Here is a 21051-nt window from a genome sequence, read left to right as displayed (position 1 = left end):
ATAAAGTGTGACATGTTTGGTATCTATTTACTCGGCGTAACATTATCTTTCACATTACGCAAAAAAATTGGGCTAATTTTACTGTTTTTTTTTTTAATTCATGAAAGTGTCCCTTTTTCCATAAAGTTGCGTTTAAAACACAGCTGCACAAATACCGTGTGACATAAAATATTGCAACAATCGCCGTTTTATTCTCTAGAGTCTCTGCTAAAAAAATATATATATATAATGTTTGGGGGTTCCAAGTAATTTTCTAGCAAAAAATATGGATTTTAACTTTTAAACACCAAATTCCAAAAATAGGCTTAGTCATGAAAGGGTTAATTATGTGTGCGGAATGATAAGAGGCGAGCGCAAGAAGTCCTAATTAGCAAACACATAAAAATATCTTCCATTTACCAAGGAGAGCGCATTGCGCCCGACACTAAATTCCTATCTGATGACTATAACATGTTTATCATGATCTGATAGGAGAAGCTGCAATGGAGGATCAGTGATTTTTTCTTTCTAATAACGTCTATGTATATATTGTTTTCATCTTTTTTTTTTTTCTTTTTATCACTTTTCAGCATTACGGAGCAGCTATTCTTGCAACATATGCAATATGGTACTAAATTCGGTGGAGCAGTACCACGCACATCTGAAGGGTGCACGGCATCAGAACAAGTAAGAGATATTCTTTTTTGTTATTTGGAATGTTACTGCCGGGACATGACATGGACTGGTAAATAATAAAAGTAGGCCCCTCCTATATAGGTTGCTAGGAAGGCTACGTCAATTTAGTTCTCTTTGGCTTCGCTGTAATCAATGGAGCAGTCTGTGATTGCTTTGGGCTGTTCTGGGTTCCATTGGTTGCAGGTTATGATTGTTCCTTCCTGCCTTCTGGAGGAGTTCAGAAAGTAGTGGGATGGAATGGCGAATCGGCAACCTGAATACTTGTTGTTTTTGACGATGCGTGGGGGAGGGTGCCCAGTAGGTGGCTGGGGAGTGCATAAATGGTCTGGGAATTGAGGAAATGTTCCCAGCCTGAAGGTCTGCTGCAATTCCGGGCAGCCCAGCTGAAATTCTGCCTGCGGCCAATGAGGTCCTGCTGCACTAGGAGGCCTACTTGCTGGTTGCGGCCATTCAAAGGGATTTTTTTTTTTTTAGGATCCAGTCTGGAAAGTTTACTATGGAAAGTCTGTCAGATATTGGAAGGTGGCTTCCAAGGGGCCATTGTGAGTACAGATCTGTGTGCAGGACCCCGGTGACTGCTGCAACCCCTTGTGCATTAAGGCTAAAGCCTGCCTGGCCTAGAACATTGGTGTCTCAGCTCCGTCCATCTGTTGGGCTACCACTGAACTGACTGCACCAAGGAGTAGCTACTGATTAAAGAGTGTCCTTTTGTTAGTGCTCAGGGATTTTGGAGTATCCCACGGCTCCCTACGCCCTACCCTATATATTCAGCAATACATTAAAAAGAAAAGCAACCCCTAGACCAGTGATGGCGAACCTTGGCACCCCAGATGTTTTGGAACTACATTTCCCATGATGCTCATGCACACTGTAGTGTAGTGGAGCATCATGGGTAATGTAGTTCCAAAACATCTGGGGTGCCAAGGTTCACCGTCACTGCCCTAGACTGTTTAAGGATCCTGAATAATGACTGTTGCTGCTTTCCTGGCTGATGCCGCACTAAACTGGAAAGGAAACCTGGGGGGTAAAATTACCAGGACCCCAGAATCATGATGGAGTTTCTACAATACCTCGTTATCATTGACAGTTGTGTGCAGTTATAAAGCTGTGATGAAGTCTTTGTATACAAAGGGGGATAATAAGCTGTTCGATCTGCAATTAAAAATACTGTGTGTTGTTTTACTTGTATTTTCTTGCGTGGGATTGGCTATTCTTTGCACAGTAAATTTTTACCTTCTATGACCGCTAAGTTTTAAAGGTGAGGTCCACCCCTTAAAAAAAAATAAATAAATAAATAAAATGCATAAAAAGGCTCCAATAAATGAATAAATAAAATACATTTTTATTTTCACTTACCAGAAATGGCTGTTGCTAGGCAGATCGTCCTAATCTGCCTCTTCCTATTCCGTGGTGATCTTTGGTCTTCTCCTCCTCGCGTCTTCAGGTGAATGGGGCGCGTTGTGTTGTGGGAACTGTGTGTGTCCCACAACACAGCGCTCCCCATTCACAAAGCTCTGCGCGACTCACGCATGCGCAGTAGGAAATGGACAGTGAAGTCGCAAAGCTCCACTGCCTGTTTCCCTTATGCCGCGTACACACGTAGCAGACTATCCGAACGAGCTACTTGCCCACACACGGTACTTTTGCAGCGGACTAATACGGCGTACTAAGTCCGTCGGACTATCCGCCGTACTTTTGAAATGAACGAACTCGCCCATGCACGCGGAGGAAAGTCCGCTCATTTTGAGCGCGTCTCCAGGTAGCCGGGGGCCAGCGAAGGAGTCATCGATGGCCCCGTCACCTGGTATGGACTTAAAGGGGAATCCCTACGCCGAAAAATCGGCGTGGGGGTCCCCTACCTAGGTCCATATCAGGCCCTTATCCGAGCACGCTACCCGGCCGGCCAGGAAAGGGGGTGGGGACGAGCGAGCGCCCCCCCCCCCCCTCCTGAGCCGTACCAGGCCGCGTGGCCTCAAAATGGGGGGGTGCCTTGGGGAAGGGGGGGGCCGCACGGCAAAAATTAAAAATCGCAGAGGTGCTCCAATACCACCAAAAGAAAGTTCTATTTGTGGGGGAAAAAAAGTGTAGTGTTGCACAACCGCGCAATTGTCAGTTAACCACTTCCCGACCAGCGCACGACGATGTACGTTGACAGAATGGCACGGGCAGGCATATTGGCGTACAGGTACGTCCAATATTCAATGCCGCCCTGCCATCGGGAGCGCCCCGGCGGCGGCGCGCTCCCGCGCTGGTTGGGACCCCCGTGAGTCCGGTCGCGGGACCCGCGGACTCGATCGCCGCGGGCATCCCCGCGATCGTCTCACGGAGCGGCCGAATGGAGGAAATGCCGAGTAAACAGCATTTCTCCATTCTGCCTAGCAACTAGTGACGCTGATCTCTGCTCCATGTGATTGGAGCAGAGATCAGTGTTCACTAAATGAAAGCCCAACCCCCCCACAGTTAGTAACACACCCCTAGGAACACTTAACCCCTACACTGCCACCCACTGGTTAACCCCTTCACTGCCAGTGCCATTTACACAGGAATCACTGCATTTATATAGCAGTGATTACTGTATAAATGACAATGGTCCCAAAAATGTGTCAAAAATGTCCGATGTGTCCGCCACAATGTCGCAGTCAGAATAAAAATCGCTGACCGCCGCCATTACTAGTAAAAAAAAAAAAAAAAAAATTATTAATAAAAATGCTATAAAACTATCCCCTATTTTGTAAACGCTATAACTTTTGCGCAAACCAATCAATAATCGCTTATTGCGATTTTTTTTAACCAAAAATATGTAGATGAATACGTATCGGCCTAAACTGAGGGGAAAAAATGTTTTTTTTTTATATATTTTGGGGGATATTTATTATAACAAAAAGTAAAAAATAATGCGTTTTTTTTCAAAATTGTCGCTCAATTTTTGTTTCTAGCGCAAAAAAATAAAAACCGCAGAGGTGATCAAATACCACCAAAAGAAAGCTCTATTTGTGGGAAAAAAAAGGACGTCAATTTTGTTTGGGAGCCACGTCGCACGACCGCGCAATTGTCAGTTAAAGCGACGCAGTGCCGAATCGCAAAAAGTGGTCTGGTCTTTGACCAGCAAATTGGTCCGGTCTGTAAGTGGTTAAAATAACGCAGTGCTGTATCACAAAAAAATGGCCTGGTCATGAAGGGGGGGGGGTAAATCTTCCAGGGCTGAAGTGGTTATATTGCCTCACCTTTTTTGCTAAAGGAATGTTTGGAGCTTCTAACATTCGCTGCTTTAAATTGACATAAAATTATCCAATAAAAACATTATAGTAAAAGTAAAAAGCGCAGAGCGCGGTACACAGCGCGTGGGCCTCTCTATGAGTGGATATGACATGCAGATGTTCACAGATTGATCAAACGAGGGCGCCGTTTAGACTGGCAGATCCGGTATTTCCGAATTAACAGGCCTTTAAGTGTTCGTCTTCAGAATAACATCCAAATGGCCTAGATTCGCCCCCAAAGAAAAAAAAAAAAGAGCAAATCTCACTCCGGCGAAGTTCATCTGACTTGTTAATTCTTTAGCAATGTAGAGAATAGAAGGTAACACTTCTGGAAATCTAGGCCACTGTGTATTCACAGGCTAAGCCTTCAGAACAGCAGCTACAGTCTCTTTTTTTTTTTACAATGGGATAGTCGGGGTCCGTTAGTTACACACAGATTTGCTCTTATGCAGATTGCAGTTCTTTTCATCAGTATGGGTGATTAGAACGCACGCTGGGGGACACGTGGAAGAAGAATTCTCTCTCTCTCTTTTTTTTTTTTTCCTGCGGTCACATTGGTCATTCTGATGTATAAATTTTCAGAAGAAATGCGTGCTCGGCTCCTGCTCCCTGTATAATATATGAACTGATCAACAGCTACACAGTGTACACGAGGTGTGCTTGCACCTCCTAAGACACCATGGAACCCCCCCCCCCCCAGAGTTTGGTGTTGAGCGAAGACCGCCTGTGACGTCAGGGGACCATTATAGTGCTGCATAGGTGATATATTGAAATATCAGACACCGCGCATCATTTTTCTCATTTATTTAGAGGCGCGTGTAATGACTACCGGGCGTCGGAATTACATTTGAACTTGCATGATGGTTGGCTTTACAAATAACAGACATATCTGAGACCCGCACTTCACCGATTGATGCCGGGAAGAGATTATTTAAGGTCTGTATGTGGAGACATCTTACATTGTTACATCTTATATCTATCATATGCGGGAACACAATGATCAGTATAATGTGTGTGTGTATATATATATATATCATAATTATACTGTATTTGCTCCATTTAACCACTTGCTTACTGGGCACTTAAACCCCCCTCAGTCCCAGACCAATTTTCAGCTTTCAGCGCTGATGCACTTTGAATGACAATTGCGCGGGCATACAACACTGTACCCAAATGACATTTTTATCATTTTTTTCCCACAAATAGAGCTTTCTTTTGGTGGTATTTAGTTACAGCTGGGAGTTTTATTTTTTGCTAAACAAACAAAAAAAGATGCAAAAAAAATAAAAAATAAATCATGTTTAATAGTTTGTTATAAAATTTTGCAAACGGGTCATTTTTCTCCTTCATTGAAGTGCGCTGAAGAGGCGGCACTGATAGGCTGCACTGGTGGGCACTGATGGGCTGCATTGTTGGGCACTGATAGGCTGCACTGGTGGGCACTGATAGGCATAGTTAAGGCGGCACTAATAGGCACAGATAAGGCGGCACCGATGGGCACAGATAAGGCGGCACTGATGGGCAAAGATGGGCACAGATAAGGTGGCATGGATGGGTGGCACAGATGGGTGACACGGATGGGCACTGATAGGTACCACTGATAGATGGGACTGATGGGCACTGATAGGTGGCACTGATAGGTGGCTCTGATAGGTGGCACTGCTGGGCACTGGTAGATGACACTGATGGGCACGGATATGTGGCACTGGGGTGCAGCACCTTTGTTGAGGCAGATTGTGGGCACTGTGGGCACTGCTGGGTGGCACTGACGGGGGGCACTTACTTTTTTTAATGTGGCACTGGCAGGGGGCAGGTGGGCACTGGCAGGGGGCAGGTGGGAACTAGCAGGGCTGGCCATGATCGGGACTGATGTCCCGATCATGGCCGCTGGTAATCGGCTTTTTTTTTTCTCCTCGCGCTCTCAGCGCGAGGAGGAATAATAGCCGATTACCGGCTCCGTTATATCACATGATCAGCTGTCATTGGCTGACAGCTGATCACGTGATAAGGGGTCAGGATCGACCCCTTGCACGGATCGGTGATCAGGCGAGTCTCGTAGACTCGCCGATCACGGAGCGCGCCGCGCGCGCCCCTCAGGGGGTGCGCAGGGCGCTCGTGCACGGGACTATGTCTATTGACGTCGTCCCGGAAAAGGAGATCCGCGCTGTAGCCATCATTTGGCTATACCGCGGATCTCAAGTGGTTAAAGAACAATCCAGCAACTGCATCCCCGCTCTTTTAATTACTGACCTGCCATATGCAGTAGAAATGGAGATACGTCGGGTTCCAGGTCCTAGATGGCTTCCAACTATGTCAAAGTGATCCCTCTCTGGCCAATCGCTAGATGATTCCCATCTAGCCAACTGTGTTATAGTGATCCCTCTCTGGCCAACAGCTTCAAAGTGATCCCTGTCTAGCCAACTGTGTTAAAGTGTTCCCTCACTGGCCAAGTGTGACAAAGTGATCCCTCTCTGGTCCACTGTGTCAAAACTATCCCTCTCTGGTCTGCTGTGTCAAAATGATCCCTCCCGGGCCAACTGTGTCAAAGTGACCCTTCTCTGGCCGACTGCGTCAAAGTGATCCCTCTCTGGCCAACAGCATCAAAGTGATCCCTCTCTGGCCAACTGCTTCAAACTGATCCCTCTCTGGCCAACTGCCTCAAAGTGATCCCTCTGGCCAACTGCCTCAAAGTGATCCCTCTCAGACTGACCGTGTCCCTCTCTGGTCAAAAGCATCAAAGTGGTCACTCTCTAGCCAGCTGCATCTAAGTAATCTATCACTCTGGCCAACTGCATCAAAGTGATCCCTCGCTGGCCAACTATGTCAAAGTGATCCCTTTTTGGCCTGCTGCATTAAAGTGATTCCTCTCTGGCCAATTGCTTCAAAGTGATCCTCCTCTGGCCAACTGTGTCAAAGTGATCCCTGTCTAGTCAACTGTGTTAAAGTGTTCCCTCACTGGCCAAGTGTGACAAAGTGATCCCTCTCTGGTCCGCTGTGTCAAAATGATCCCTCCCTGGTCTGCTGTGTCAAAATGATCCCTCCCGGGCCAACTGTGTCAAAGTGACCCTTCTCTGGCTGACTGCGTCAAAGTGATCCCTCTCTGGCCAAAAGCATCAAATAGATCCCTCCCTGGCCAACTGTGTGAAGTGATCCCTCTCTGACCAACTGTGTTAAAGAAATCCCTCTCCGGCAAACTATGTGAAAGTGATCCCTCTCTGGCCAACAGTGTCAAGTGATCCCTCTCTAGCTAACTGTGTCAAGTGATCCCTCTCTGGCCAACGGTGTCAAAGTGATCCCTCTCTGACCAACTGTGTTAAAGAAAGCCCTCTCTGGCAAACTATTTGAAAGTGATCCCTCTCTGGCCAACTGTGTCAAGTGATCCCTCTCTGGCCAACGGAGTTAAAGAAATCCCTCTCTGGCAAACTTTGTCAAAGTGATCCCTCTCTGGCCAACTGTGTCAAAGTGATCCCTCTCTGACCAACTGTGTTAAAGCAATCCCTATCTGGCAAACTATGTGAAAGTGATCCCTCTCTGGCCAACAGTGTCAAGTGATCCCTCTCTGGCCAACAGTGTCAAGTGATCCCTCTCTAGCCAACTGTGTCGAGTGATCCCTCTCTGGCCAACGGTGTTAAAGAAATCCCTCTCTGGCAAACTATGTCAAAGTGATCCCTCTCTGGCCAACTGTGTCAAGTGATCCCTCTCTGGCCAACTGTGCCAAGTGATCCCTCTCTGGCCAACTGTGTCAAGTGATCCCTCTCTGGCCAACTGTGCCAAGTGATCCCTATCTGGCCAACTGTGTCAAGTGATCCCTCTCTGGCCAACTGTGCCAAGTGATCCCTCTCTGGCAAACTATGTCAAAGTGATCACTCTCTGGTCAGTCCTACTGTTTGTTGCCGATTGCCAATATCTTACTTTCCAAATAACTTACTTTTAAGAGCAATGCCAAAGAGTGGCAATATGGAGAAAACAGGCATATATTCAAGTATATATTTATCCCCCCCCCCCCCCCCCCCCAAAAAAAATTAAATAAAAAATAGATTCATGTAGACAACAAAAATGCATGCACTAATGCAGTGGAACTTTTTTGACAGTAAAGATATTGGCCATAAAAAGGGTATGGGGGCACGGGTACTGTCCTGAGGGACATGTAGAACTTTTTACACGGATCATGATAAACGCATCCCTATGACCTCACTCCCTTGTGTCTCTTGTTGCACACAATTAAGCTGCACTGGGAAAGGAAGACTTTTGAACAGTTGTGTCCTCAGCATAGTGTACACAGTTGTGTCCTCAGCATAGTGTACACAGTTGTGTCCTCAGCATAGTGTACACAGTTGTGTCCTCAGCATAGTGTACACTGGGGAATATAAGCCCATTTATATTAGAAGCACGTTGTCATTTCATCACCGAGAGGGGCGGCTCCAGGCCTGGATTTCACATTTCCTTAACATGCTGGAGTGGCGGCGGCCTCCGGCTTCTGTCTGTTGTTGGGATTCGTGATAATTAAAACACAGAATTTCAGTACAAACTATTATTAGATTTATGGTTCAAACCTCAACTATATGAACCTTTTGTTGCATTTTTTTTTTTATTTTTTTTTTTTTTATTGTTGTTTCCCAAATCTGTCCTCGAGTACCAATAAACTTTGAAACGTGGTTGTTGTAGTGATTGTGGTTTTCGTATTTCAGCTCAGGTCCTGGATTGCACATGTGGGTATTCATTCACCAGGCTTATCATCCCAAAGATCCCAAAATCATCGTACTTTGTAAGGGTCGTTGTCATTTCATTAAAGCGGAGGTCCACCCTAAAGTGGACCTTCCGCTCATCGGAACCCAACCCCCCTCCGGCGCCACAATTGGCACCTTTCAGGGGGGAGGGGGGTGCAGATACCTGTACAGTACAAGTATCTGCACCCACTTCCGGGATAGCTCTCTGCGGAAAGGGGCGTAGATTACGCCCCTTTCTGCAAGTGCCCGCCCCTTTCCGCAAGTGCCCCGCTGCCTGCTGGGAAACACACAGATCCCAGAGGCAGCGGGGGACCATCCTTATTGCGCAGCGCAACTCGCGCATTGCGCAGTAGGGAACCGGGAAATGAAGCTGAAAGGCTCCATTTCCTGATTCCCATACCCAAGATGGCGGCGGCAGGACCCGAGAGACGATCGAGAGATCGGCTTCGGGCGCCGACATCGCGGGCGCGCTGGACAGGTAAGTGTCACTATTTTAAAAGTCAGCAGCTGCAGTATTTGTAGCTGCTGGCTTTTTAAAAAAAAAAACGCGGACTCCCAGCGGACTCCCGCTTTAAGATGAGATCAAAGCCCTGCCGAGATTCGCTCCTTAAATTCGTTTAGGTTGATGAGTAGGGATTACTTGTATTGGGGCTAAAATTAGCATTGCATGCATTCTTTGCACTGGTGATAGGAACCAGTGCCGGTGTTCTGCCATATAGTGTCCGGCCATCATATAGTGTCCGCCCCGTACTGCGCATGACGAAGCTTCGGAAAATCTCCGAAGCTGAACGGCGCCTGCGCCGTGAGTGGAGGTGGTAGCCGCACCATCCAAGCGGACATAGGGTTGTGAATATTAGAGGGCCCCTCGCTTCGCTCGCCACGCTTCGGGCTCGGCCTCGCTGCGCTCGGCTCTTTTATATTCCTACTCTATGTCCACTTGGATGGTGGGGATAGAACCTGGACTCACGGCGCAGGCGCCGTTCATCCTCGGCAATTTTCGGAATCTGTGTTGCTGTGTACTGCGCATGCGCAGTATGCAGCGGACACTTTTGGATGGAGGACCTTATATGATAGGGACACCGGGACCAAGTCCTCTAGAGCCCAGGGAGCGAACATGCCATATTGCGCCCCTGCCCCTCCGCCCAAGATGTGTGAGCATCAGGGGCGGACTGACAACTCATGGGGCCCCCGGGCAATAGGAGATTATGGGGCCCCCAGGCAATAGGAGACTAAGGGGCCCCCAGGCAATCAGAGCTTATGGGGCCACACAGTATACACACACACAGTATACAATCACACAGCATACACATACATGTACACACAGTATACACAGACACACAGTATACAATCACACAGTATACACATACATGTACACACAGTATACACATACATGTACACACAGTATACACATACATGTACACACAGTATACACATACATGTACACACAGTATACAATCACACAGTATACACATACATGTACACACAGTATACACACACACACAGTATACAATCACACAGTATACACATACATGTACACACAGTATACAATCACACAGTATACACATACATGTACACACAGTATACAATCACACAGTATACACATACATGTACACACAGTATACACAGACATGCTTCTATTGGCTGAGAAGACACTGGAGAGGCGGGGCAGCTATAGTATTGGGATTTTTAGACCAAAAGGATGTCAGTAAGGGACATTTCAGAGACAGATGTAAAAAAAAAAAAAAAAAAAAAATCATCTTAGTTATCAGTTATACACAGACACACACACAGTATACAATCACACAATATACACAGACACACACACACACACAGTATACACAGACACACACACAGTATACAATCACACAGTATACACAGACACACACACACACAGTATACAATCACACAGTATACACAAACACACACAGTATACAATCACACAGTATACACAAACACACACAGTATACACAAACACACACAGTATACAATCACACAATATACACAGACATGTTTCTATTGGCTGAGAAGGTACTGGAGAGGTGGGGCAGCTATAATCTCAGGATTTTTAGACCAAAAGGATGTCGGTAAGCGACAGATGTAAAAAAAAAAAACACAGATTTTTAGATATTGTCTCTGGTTTTACTGAGGCTGGCGACCCTGATGGGGCCCCCTAGTGGCCCGGAGGGCACTCGGGCAGTGTCAGAGTGCCCGAATGGTCAGTCCACCCCTGCAGTGAAGTGACTGGGCTCAGGTGATACACAGAGATGAAAAAAATCCTCCTACATAAGTCGGACCTGTTTATCTGTGGTCTTCTCCTCTCTACAGCCGTTTAAAGTCAAGAATGTATACAGCTTGTCTGAGCTGTCAGAAAGCAGGGGGCAGGGAGCTGAAGTTATACTCTGCAGAGGTCAGCGAGCGCTGATTGGAAGGAAAGGGCGACGCACCCCCTTCACACAGCACACAGGGGACAGATCTGAGGCTGTTAATCACAGGCTGTGTCCCGGGGCTCCCTCCCCTGTCACCCTTTTATCTCTCGAAAACTTGTCAGAAAGAAATGACTCCTGCTGACAGCAGAGGAAGGAGACCGCAGACAGAAATAACATTTAGTGCTCTGGAGCGAGACGAGTACACACTTATAGAGGGGTATGCTTTGTTCAGATTTCATGTCTGAGGTTTACAATCACTTTAAGCTTCCCCCCTAGTGTTGGGAAGACTAGAAAACCTCCATACCCTCCCCCGTTATCACGTCAGCAGCACCGATGCTGTAGTAATAGGACGATGTGAGACGCGATCGTATAAAGTTATGCGCTCGTTCAGGGGCCACTAGGGGGCCCCGCCAAGGTTGCCAGCCTCAGTAAAACCAGAGACAGTATGTACAAATCTGAGTTTTTTTTACATCTGCCTCTGAAATGTTCCTTACCGACATCCTTTTGGTCTATCTGTGTGTACTGTGTGTACATGTATGTGTAACCTGTGTGGTTGTATACTGTGTGTTTGTGTATACTGTGTGGCCCCATTTTTTTTTTTTACATCTGTCTCTGAAATGTCCCTTACCGACATCTTTTTGGTCTAAAAATCCCGAGATTATTCCTGCCCCGCCTCTCCAGTACCTTCACAGCCAATAGAAACATATCTGTGTATACTGTGTGATTGTATACTGTGTGTGTGTGTCTGTGTATACTGTGTGATTGTATACTGTGTGTGTGTGTGATTGTATACTGTGTGTGTGTGTCTGTGTATACTGTGTGATTGTATACTGTGTGTGTGTGTCTGTGTATACTGTGTGATTGTATACTGTGTGTGTGTGTGATTGTATACTGTGTGTGTGTGTCTGTGTATACTGTGTGATTGTATACTGTGTGTGTGTGTGATTGTATACTGTGTGTGTGTGTCTGTGTATACTGTGTGATTGTATACTGTGTGTGTGTGTGATTGTATACTGTGTGTGTGTGTGTGTGTGTGTGTGTGTGTGTATACTGTGTGATTGTATACTGTGTGTGTGTCTGTGTGTATAGTTTGTGGCCCCATAATCTCCTATTGCCCGGTGGCCCCATAATCTCCTATTGCCCGGGGGCCCCATAATCTCCTATTGCCCGGGGGCCCCATAATCTCCTATTGCCCGGGGGCCCCATAATCACCTATTGCCCGGGGGCCTCATAATCTCCTATTGCCCGAGGGCTCCATAATCTCCTATTGCCCGAGGGCCCCATAATCTCCTATTGCCCGGGGGCCCCATAATCACCTATTGCCCGGGGGCCTCATAATCTCCTATTGCCCGAGGGCTCCATAATCTCTATTGCCCGAGGGCTCCATAATCTCCTATTGCCCGAGGGCCCCATAATCTTCTATTGCCCGAGGGCCCCATAATCTCCTATTGCCTGGGGGCTCCGTAATCACCTATTGCCCGGGGGCCCCGTAATCTCCTATTGCCAGGGGGCTCCATAATCTCCTATTGCCCGGGGGCCCCATAATCTCCTATTGCCCGGGGGACCCCATAATCTCCTATTGCCCGGGGGACCCCATAATCTCCTATTGCCCGGGGCTCCGTAATCTCCTATTGCCTGGGGGGCCCCATAATCTCCTATTGCCCGGGGGACCCCATAATCACCTATTGCCCGGGGGACCCCATATTCTCCTATTGCCCGGGGGACCCCATAATCTCCTATTGCCCAGGGGACTCCATAATCTCCTATTGCCCGGGGGACCCCATAATCTCCTATTGCCCTGGGGGGCCCCATAATCTCCTATTGCCCGGGGGACCCCATAATCTCCTATTGCCCCAGGGACCCCATAATCTCCTATTGCCCGGGGGACCCTATAATCTCCTATTGCCCGGGGGACCCATAATCTCCTATTGCCCGGGGGCCCCCATAATCTCCTATTGCCCCAGGTGCCCCATGAGTTGTCAGTCCGCCCCTGCACTTGTTCTTTTTAATATTTTGTGTGTTGTGAAATTGTGCAGCACATTGAAGATCAGGGATGAGTGGAGTCGGCTGTAGATATATATTCCCCGTTTTTATTGGGGTTAGATAGTAAAGGTAAAAGACTTTGTATTGATTTTTTTTCTTTTTCTTTATTAATGCCGGAGATTGATGATGGCGAGAGAGAGAAGCCAGAGCAAATCTTCTCTTCATATTGATTCTATAATCTGCGCTGCAGTCAGAGAAGGACTGTCTGTCCCGAGACGTATTTCACATTAATACCTTTTCCGCTATTCTACGGAAACGCCAAGCGGTCTGGTAAAAGAGAAGACCATCGGGAGAGACGCAGAAGACGGCATTATGCCGCCCGGCGCGTTCCTGTCCTCCATCGCTGACCGGTAACAAGTATGCCGATTGGGGGAACTCGCCTCCCTGATGTATATGCATGCGCAGGTCAGTGCACAGTGGATTGCCATAACAGCCAAATAAACGGCATTTTCAGAAAAAAAAAGTCCAGTAATAACAGGGCGGCACAGTGGTGTAGTGGTTAGCACTCTCACCTAGCAGTAAGAAGGGTCGCTGGTTCAAATCCCAACCATGACACCACCTACCTGGAGTTTGCATGTTCTGCCTGTGTGGGTTTCCTCCGGGTACTCCGGTTTCCTCCCCACACTCCAAAGACATGCCGGTAGGTTAATTGGCTTCTGACCAAAATTGGCCCCTAGTATATGAATGGGAACCTTGGATTGTGGGCTCCTTGAGGGTAGGGACCGATGTGAGGGTGCAATGTACAGGGATAGGGACAATTGTAGACACTCACTCAGGTTGAACTGGATGGACTGGTGTCTTTATTCAACCTTACTAACTATGAAACTATGAAACAGTCCATTTATATCTCCCATAACAAACCCAATGTAGAGCCTTATCTATTAGGCCAGAGGTCTCCAAACTGGGGCCCTTTGTTTGCTTTTTATCCGGCCCTTGGGGCATTGTTTTCATCCACTGATCCCAACAATCGGACATCATTTCTTCCACTGACACCAATGAAGAGGCAGAATTCCTTCCGATGGCACTAAAAATGGGGCACTATTCCTCCCACAGACACCAAAGATGGGGCACAATTCCTCCCACAGACACTAAAAATGGGGCACAATTCCTCCCACAGACACTAAAAATGGGGCACAATTCCTCCCACTGACACCATTGATGGGTCGCTATTCTTCACACTGACACCAAAGATAGGGCACTATTCCTCCCAATGTCACTAAAAATTGGGCACAATTCCGCCCAATAACACTAAAAATGGGGCACAATTCCGCCCAATGACACTAAAAATGGGGCACAATTCCTCCCAGTGACACTAAAGATGGGTCCCAATTCCTCCTATTGACATCAAAGATGGTGCCCAAGGACACCAATGATGGGGCACAATTCCTCCCACTGACACCATTGATGGGATACTATTCTTCACACTGACAACAAAGATGGAGCACTATTCCTCCCACTTACACCAATGATGGGGCACTATTCCTCCCACTGACACCATTGATGGGGCACTATTCTCCCACTGACACCATTGATGGGGCACTATTCCTCCCAATGACACCAAAGATGGGCACAATTCCTCCCACTGACACCAAAAATGTGGCACAATTCCTCCCACTGACACCAAAGATGGGGCACAATTTCGCCCAATGACACTAAAAATGGGGCACAATCCCTCCCATTGACACCAAAGTTGGGGCACAAATTCCTCCACTGACACAAAAGATGGGGCACTATTCCTTCCAATGACACCAAATATGCGACACTATTCCTCCCAGTGACACATTGATGGGTTGCTATTCTTCACACTGACATCAAATATGGGGCACAATTCCTCCCAGTGACACTAAAGATGGTCCTAATTCCTCCTATTGACATCAAAGATGGAGCCCAAGGACACCAATGATGGGCACAATTCCTCCCACTGACACCATTGATGGGATGCTATTCTCACACTGACACCAACGATGGGACACTATTCCTCCCACTGACACAAACATAGGGTACAATTCCTCCCACTGTCACCAACGATGGGACCCTATTCCTCCATAGACACCAAAGATGGGGCATTGCTTTATTCTAAGCAAAAAAAATTGTGATTCATCACCAAAGATGGGTCCAAGGACACCAATGATGGGGCACAATTCCATCCCAATGACACCAATGATGGGCGCTATTCCTCCCAATGACAACCAATGATGGGGCACTATTGCTCCCACTGATACCAATGATGGGGCACTATTGCTCCCATTGATATTAACCATGGGATGCTATTTCTCTGTAGACACCAAAGATGGGGCATAGTTTATTCCAGGGCTCAAAATGTCAAGTCCTGAGCCACCAGCTAAGCCTTTATGCCGCGTATGTTCGGCCAGAAAAAGTCAGACGGAATCTTTTCATTGGATATTCCGATCGTGTGGGGCCTCATCAGACTTTTTTCCCCCCCTGAAAATTCTGACGGACCTAGAAATAGAACGTGTTTTAAATCTTTCCGACGGAATCAATTCCTATCGGAAAACCGTTCGTCTGTGTGCTATTCCAACGGACCAAAAACGACGCAAAGGGCAGCTATTGGCTATTGAACTTTTTTCTAGTCCCGTCGTACGTGTTGTACTGCACTGCGTTCTAAACAATCAGACTTTGGTGGTGATCGCGTGTAGGCAAGACCGTTTCAGCGGAACTCCATCAGAAAAATCTGTCGGAGTTTATTCTGATGGCAAAACGGTCATGTGTCCGCAGCTTAAGAGTTACTCGTCACCAGTTGCCCCACCCAACCCCTACAATGCCCCGCCCCTAATTCCACCCCCTAACACGGCCCTCGTAAATGATCTCATGAAATTACACTGTCAAATGTTGTATTCAGAATTAAGTTCAAAAAATAAATATCAATAACAACTTTAACAATAACCTAAAGCATATCAGTACCCATCAGTGCAGCATAAATCAGTGCAGCCTCATCAGTGCCCATCAGTGCAGCCCCATCAGTGCAGCTTATCAATTTCACCTCATCAGTGGCCATCAGTGCAGCCTATCAGTGACCATCAGTGAAGCCTCACCAGTGCCCATCAGTGCAGCCTCATCAGTGCCCATCAGTATAGTCCCATCAGTACAGCCTATCAGTGCCCAATCAGTGCAGCTTATCCGTTCCGCCTCATCAGTGGCCATCAGCGCTGCCTCATCAGTGCTTTTCAGTGCCTTATGAGTACAGCCTATCATTGCCCATCAGTGCAGCCTCATCAGTGTAGCCAATCAGTATAGTCTCATCAGTGCAGCCTATCGGTGCCCATTAATTTAGCCTATCAGTGGCCATCAGCGCAGCCTCATCAGTGCCCATCAGTGCAGCTGATCAGTGCCCATCAGTACAGTCCCATCAGTGCCCATCAGTTCCGCCTCATGAGTGGCCATCAGTGCAGCTGATCAGTGCCCATCGGTACAGTCCATCAGTGCAGCTTCATCAGTGTCCATCAGTGCAGCCCCATCAGTGCAGCTTATCAGTTCCGCCTCATCGGTGGTCATCAATGCAGCCTTTATCAGTGCCTATCATTGGGCATCAGTGCTTATCAGTGCCCATTAGTGCAGACTATCAGAGCAGCATGCCATTGCCAATCAGTGTAGCATACCATTGCCAATCAGTGCAGCGTATCATTGCCCATCAGTGCAGCCTATCATTGCTCATGGTGTGGAAGGATGACAGGGGCGGTATGTACAGGAAAGGAGTTCGGAGTGTATGACAGTGGGCAGTGTGTACAGGAGAGGAGTGCAGACAGTATTTTGTTGGGGCGATATGTACAGGAGAGGTGTGTGGGGGGATATGACTGTAGGCATTATGTACAGGAGAGGAGTGTGGATGATATGACAGTGGGCAGTATGTATAGGAGAGGAGTGTGTGTGTGTGGGGGGGGGGTTATGACTGTAGGCAGAATGTACAGAAGAGGGGTGTTTGTGTGTGTGGGGGGGGGGGTTATGACTGTAGGCAGTATGTACAGGAGAGGGGTGTGGGGGGGGGTATGACTGTAGGCAGTATGTACAGGAGAGGGGTGTGAGGGGGGGTTATGACTGTAGGCAGTATGTACAGGAGAGGGGTGTGGGGGGGGTTATGACTGTAGGCAGTATGTACAGGAGAGGGGTGGGGGGTTATGACTGTAGGCAGTATGTACAGGAGAGGGGTGTGGGGGGGGTTATGACTGTAGGCAGTATGTACAGGAGAGGGGTGTGGGGGGGGGGTTATGACTGTAGGCAGTATGTACAGGAGAGGGGTGTGGGGGGGGGGGGGGTTATGACTGTAGGCAGTATGTACAGGAGAGGGGTGTGTGTGTGTGTGGGGGGGGGGGGGGGGGTTATGACTGTATGCAGTATGTACAGGGAGAGGGGTGTGGGGGGATATGACTGTAGGCATTATGTACAGGATAGGGGTGTGGGGGGGGGTTATGACTGTAGGCAGTATGTACAGGAAAGGGGTGTGGGGGGTTATGACTGTAGGCAGTATGTACAGGAGAGGGGTGTGGGGGGGGGGGTTATGACTGTAGGCAGTATGTACAGGAGAGGGGTGTGGGGGGGTTTGACTGTAGGCAGTATGTACAGGAGAGGGGTGTGGGGGGGGGGGGGTTATGACTGTAGGCAGTATGTACAGGAGAGGGGTGTGGGGGGGGGGGGGTTATGACTGTAGGCAGTATGTACAGGAGAGGGGTGTGGGGGTTATGACTGTAGGCAGTATGTACATTAGAGGGTGTTGGGGGGGGGGGGTTATGACTGTATGGCAGTATGTACATTAGAGGGGTGTGGGGGGGGGGGGGGGTTATGACTGTAGGCAGTATGTACAGGAGAGGGGTGTGGGGGGGGGGTTATGACTGTAGGCAGTATGTACAGGAGAGGGGTGTGGAGGGAATGAGAGTAGGCAGTATGTACAGGAGAGGGGTGTAAAATAAATAAATAAATAAATGCGCAAATATCCTACAAACAAAAAATGTCAACTACACTATCACCATTTTATTCTCCCGGGCCCCCCGCTCTCAGAAAATATAATATACTTTTCATGGGTGTTTACCATCCTTACTACCGTAGCAAACAATGCAGATTTTAATGTGTGTGCAAAAGTGTAAACAATTAAAAAAAAAAAAATTTAATAATAAAACATGAATTAAGATAAATACATAATAGTCATATTTAAAATATATAAAACAAACATATAAATAATAGTTAAATATATAAAACAAACATTATATAAATAATAGTTAAATATATAAAACAAACATTATATAAATAATAGTTAAATACTATATAAATATTATAAAACATATAAAAATAAACATATTAAAATGTAATAAATAAATAAAAAAAAAAAAATGGTTTAACGTGTTAACAAAAATAAAAAAAATAAAAAAAAGGCACATTGGGTCTGGCAGTGAAAGGGATATTTATAACTGTGAGCTTCTAGGTATGATCTTTCCTTTCTGAACTGTCTTAGCCCTTGTACACACGGTCGGATATGGAAAATGTCCGATCGGACCGTGTTGTCCTGTGTGTGTGGGCTCCATCGGACTGTTTCTGTCGGAATATCCGACGGACGAAGTTTTAGAGCAGGGCTATAAAATATTCCAACAACATGATCCGATCGGATCCGATCGTTTTGTAGAGAAGTCCGATCGGACAAAAGTGCCACGCATGCTCCGATCAAATTCCCTAGACCAAAGCTATTGGCTACTAGCCTGAACGTAGTCCCATCGTAACGCAAATACGTCATCGCGTTACGAACGATCGGATTTTCCGACAACTTTGTCCGACCCGTGTGTATGCAACACCAGTTTCGGACGAAATCCGTCGGAAAAAAAAAATCCAATGGGTTTTGTTGTCGGAATTAGAGGTGATACGGTCTTAAAGGCCGTAAAACAACAATGGCCGGTGTTATAGAAAACAGCAACTGAAAACATATAAACATTTCCAGAAATATAAGCAAGATCACATAATTATAAGAAACAAAGAGATGTAATACGGAGCCAACGATGTTATTAGTGAGGACCCGAACACAAGTAATAATTATTGCTTAGTATAGTGATTATCATGTTGTTATGAGATTGTTGCAAATGACATTTCTTCATATAAAATAATTCCATATATATATATATATATATACTGTATCTGTGTGTAAATACAGGAGGCCGGTAAAAGGCCATACCTAGTAATAAGGAGAGAATGACATCTGATTACCGCTTGCATAGTAAATGACGATGAGTCCAGACAGATGTATTTATAATGTTACGGTTGATCCCCGGAGGATATAAATCCTCCCTGCACAGATGTTTCCCACAGATGTTTCCGCTGACACAGATACCCTTGCAGGCCGCCTTTTTAAGAAATCCGAATTTTTACTACGAAGGCATTGCTGAGGATTTTCATCTTACACGGTGGAACTGTAAAAAAAAAAAAAAAAAAAAAAAAAAAAGGTGTATATAAACTTTCCAGGATTTTCTGCAGTATGAGCAGGGCTGGTGCAAGTATTTTTGACACCCTAGGCGAAACCTCATTTTGACGCCCCCCTGGCTCCACCCCCTTCCCCCTGCCCATGTAAAACTCATCTTTTTAATGAAGCGCCCATCAAATGCAGCCTCACCAGCACCCATCAAATGCAGCCTTACCAGTGCCCATAAATGTTGCATCACCAGCGTCCATAAAATGCAGCCTTACCAGCGCCCATCAATGCAGCCTGACGAGCGCCCTATCAAATGCAGCCTTACCAGCGCCCATCAATGCAGCCTCACGAGAGCCCTATCAAATGCAGCCTTACCAGCGCCCATCAATGCAGCCTCACGAGAGCCCTATCAAATGCAGCCTCACGAGCGCCCTATCAAATGCAGCCTCACGAGCGCCCTATCAAATGCAGCCTCACGAGCGCCCTATCAAATGCAGCCTTACCAGCACCCATCAATGCAGCCTCACCAGCACCCTATCAAATGCAGCCTACCAGCGCCCATCAATGCAGCCTACCGCGCCCATCAATGCAGCCTCACCAGCACCCTATCAAATGCAGCCTACCAGCGCCCATCAATGCAGCCTACCAGCGCCCATCAATGCAGCCTCACGAGCGCCCTATCAAATTCAGCCTCACCAGCACCCATCAATGCAGCCTCACGAGCTCCCTATCAAATGCAGCCTTACCAGCGCCCATCAATGCAGCCTCACGAGCGCCCTATCAAATGCAGCCTTACCAGCGCCCATCAATGCAGCCTCACGAGTGCCCTATCAAATGCAGCCTTACCAGCGCCCATCAATGCAGCCTCACCAGCATCCTATCAAATGCAGCCTACCAGAGCCCATCAATGCAGCCTACCAGCGCCCATCAAATGCAGCCTACCAGCACCCTATCAAATGCAGCCTACCAGCACCCATCAATGTAGCTTCACCAGCGCCCATCAAATGCAGCCTACCTGTGCCCATCAAATGCAGCCTACCTGCGCCCATCAAATGCAGCCTACCTGCGCCCATCAATGAATGTTTGCTTGCTTCCATTCATTCAGGAGATGAGGTACAGACACAGTCCTGAGCCTCTGACACTGTGTGTGAACAGAGCGGCGGCTGCATGCTGATGCTGAGACTTCGTTGCTTGCTGCAGAGTGAAGAGAGTAGGAACACCAGTGGCTGGGCGCCCTAGGCAGCAGGGCACCCTAAGCGGCTGCCAGGTTTGCCTAGTGGTAGCACCGGCCCTGAGTGTGAGTTTATAGTTGCTGAATTATGCCGGAATTCTGCACAGTCATTTCTGAAAGATAGCACAAAAAGACGAACGAACGTCAGACAGGACACAAGCAACTGCAATCTACAGCCCCCGAGGGCTGCGATCAGACATATGTTTAACTCGGCAGCACTGGCTGGAAGTTTTTCAGCAGTGCTACACTGAGCAGCATGGTGACAATCGGTGGTACAGCAATGGGTTTC

The 21051-nt window shown here is 47.3% G+C and overlaps 1 protein-coding gene across 1 annotated transcript in view; it reads left to right on the top strand.

Annotated features, from left to right (window-relative positions):
* ZMAT4 (zinc finger matrin-type 4) overlaps nucleotides 1-21051 on the top strand; it is a 1011964-nt gene that overhangs the window by 731962 nt on the left and 258951 nt on the right. The window contains exon 6 of the mRNA XM_077455722.1: nucleotides 570-666. Within this exon, the coding sequence (XP_077311848.1) occupies nucleotides 570-666 (97 nt within the window). The remainder of the gene's footprint in view (nucleotides 1-569; nucleotides 667-21051) is intronic.

Source organism: Lithobates pipiens, unplaced genomic scaffold (genome assembly GCF_037356315.1).
Source record: "Lithobates pipiens isolate NorthernLeopardFrog02 unplaced genomic scaffold, aLitPip1_a1.2 Scaffold_25, whole genome shotgun sequence".
NCBI lineage: Eukaryota > Metazoa > Chordata > Amphibia > Anura > Ranidae > Lithobates > Lithobates pipiens.
The sequence above is the reverse complement of the archived record's forward strand: the minus strand, read 5'-3'. Positions and strand labels throughout refer to the sequence as shown.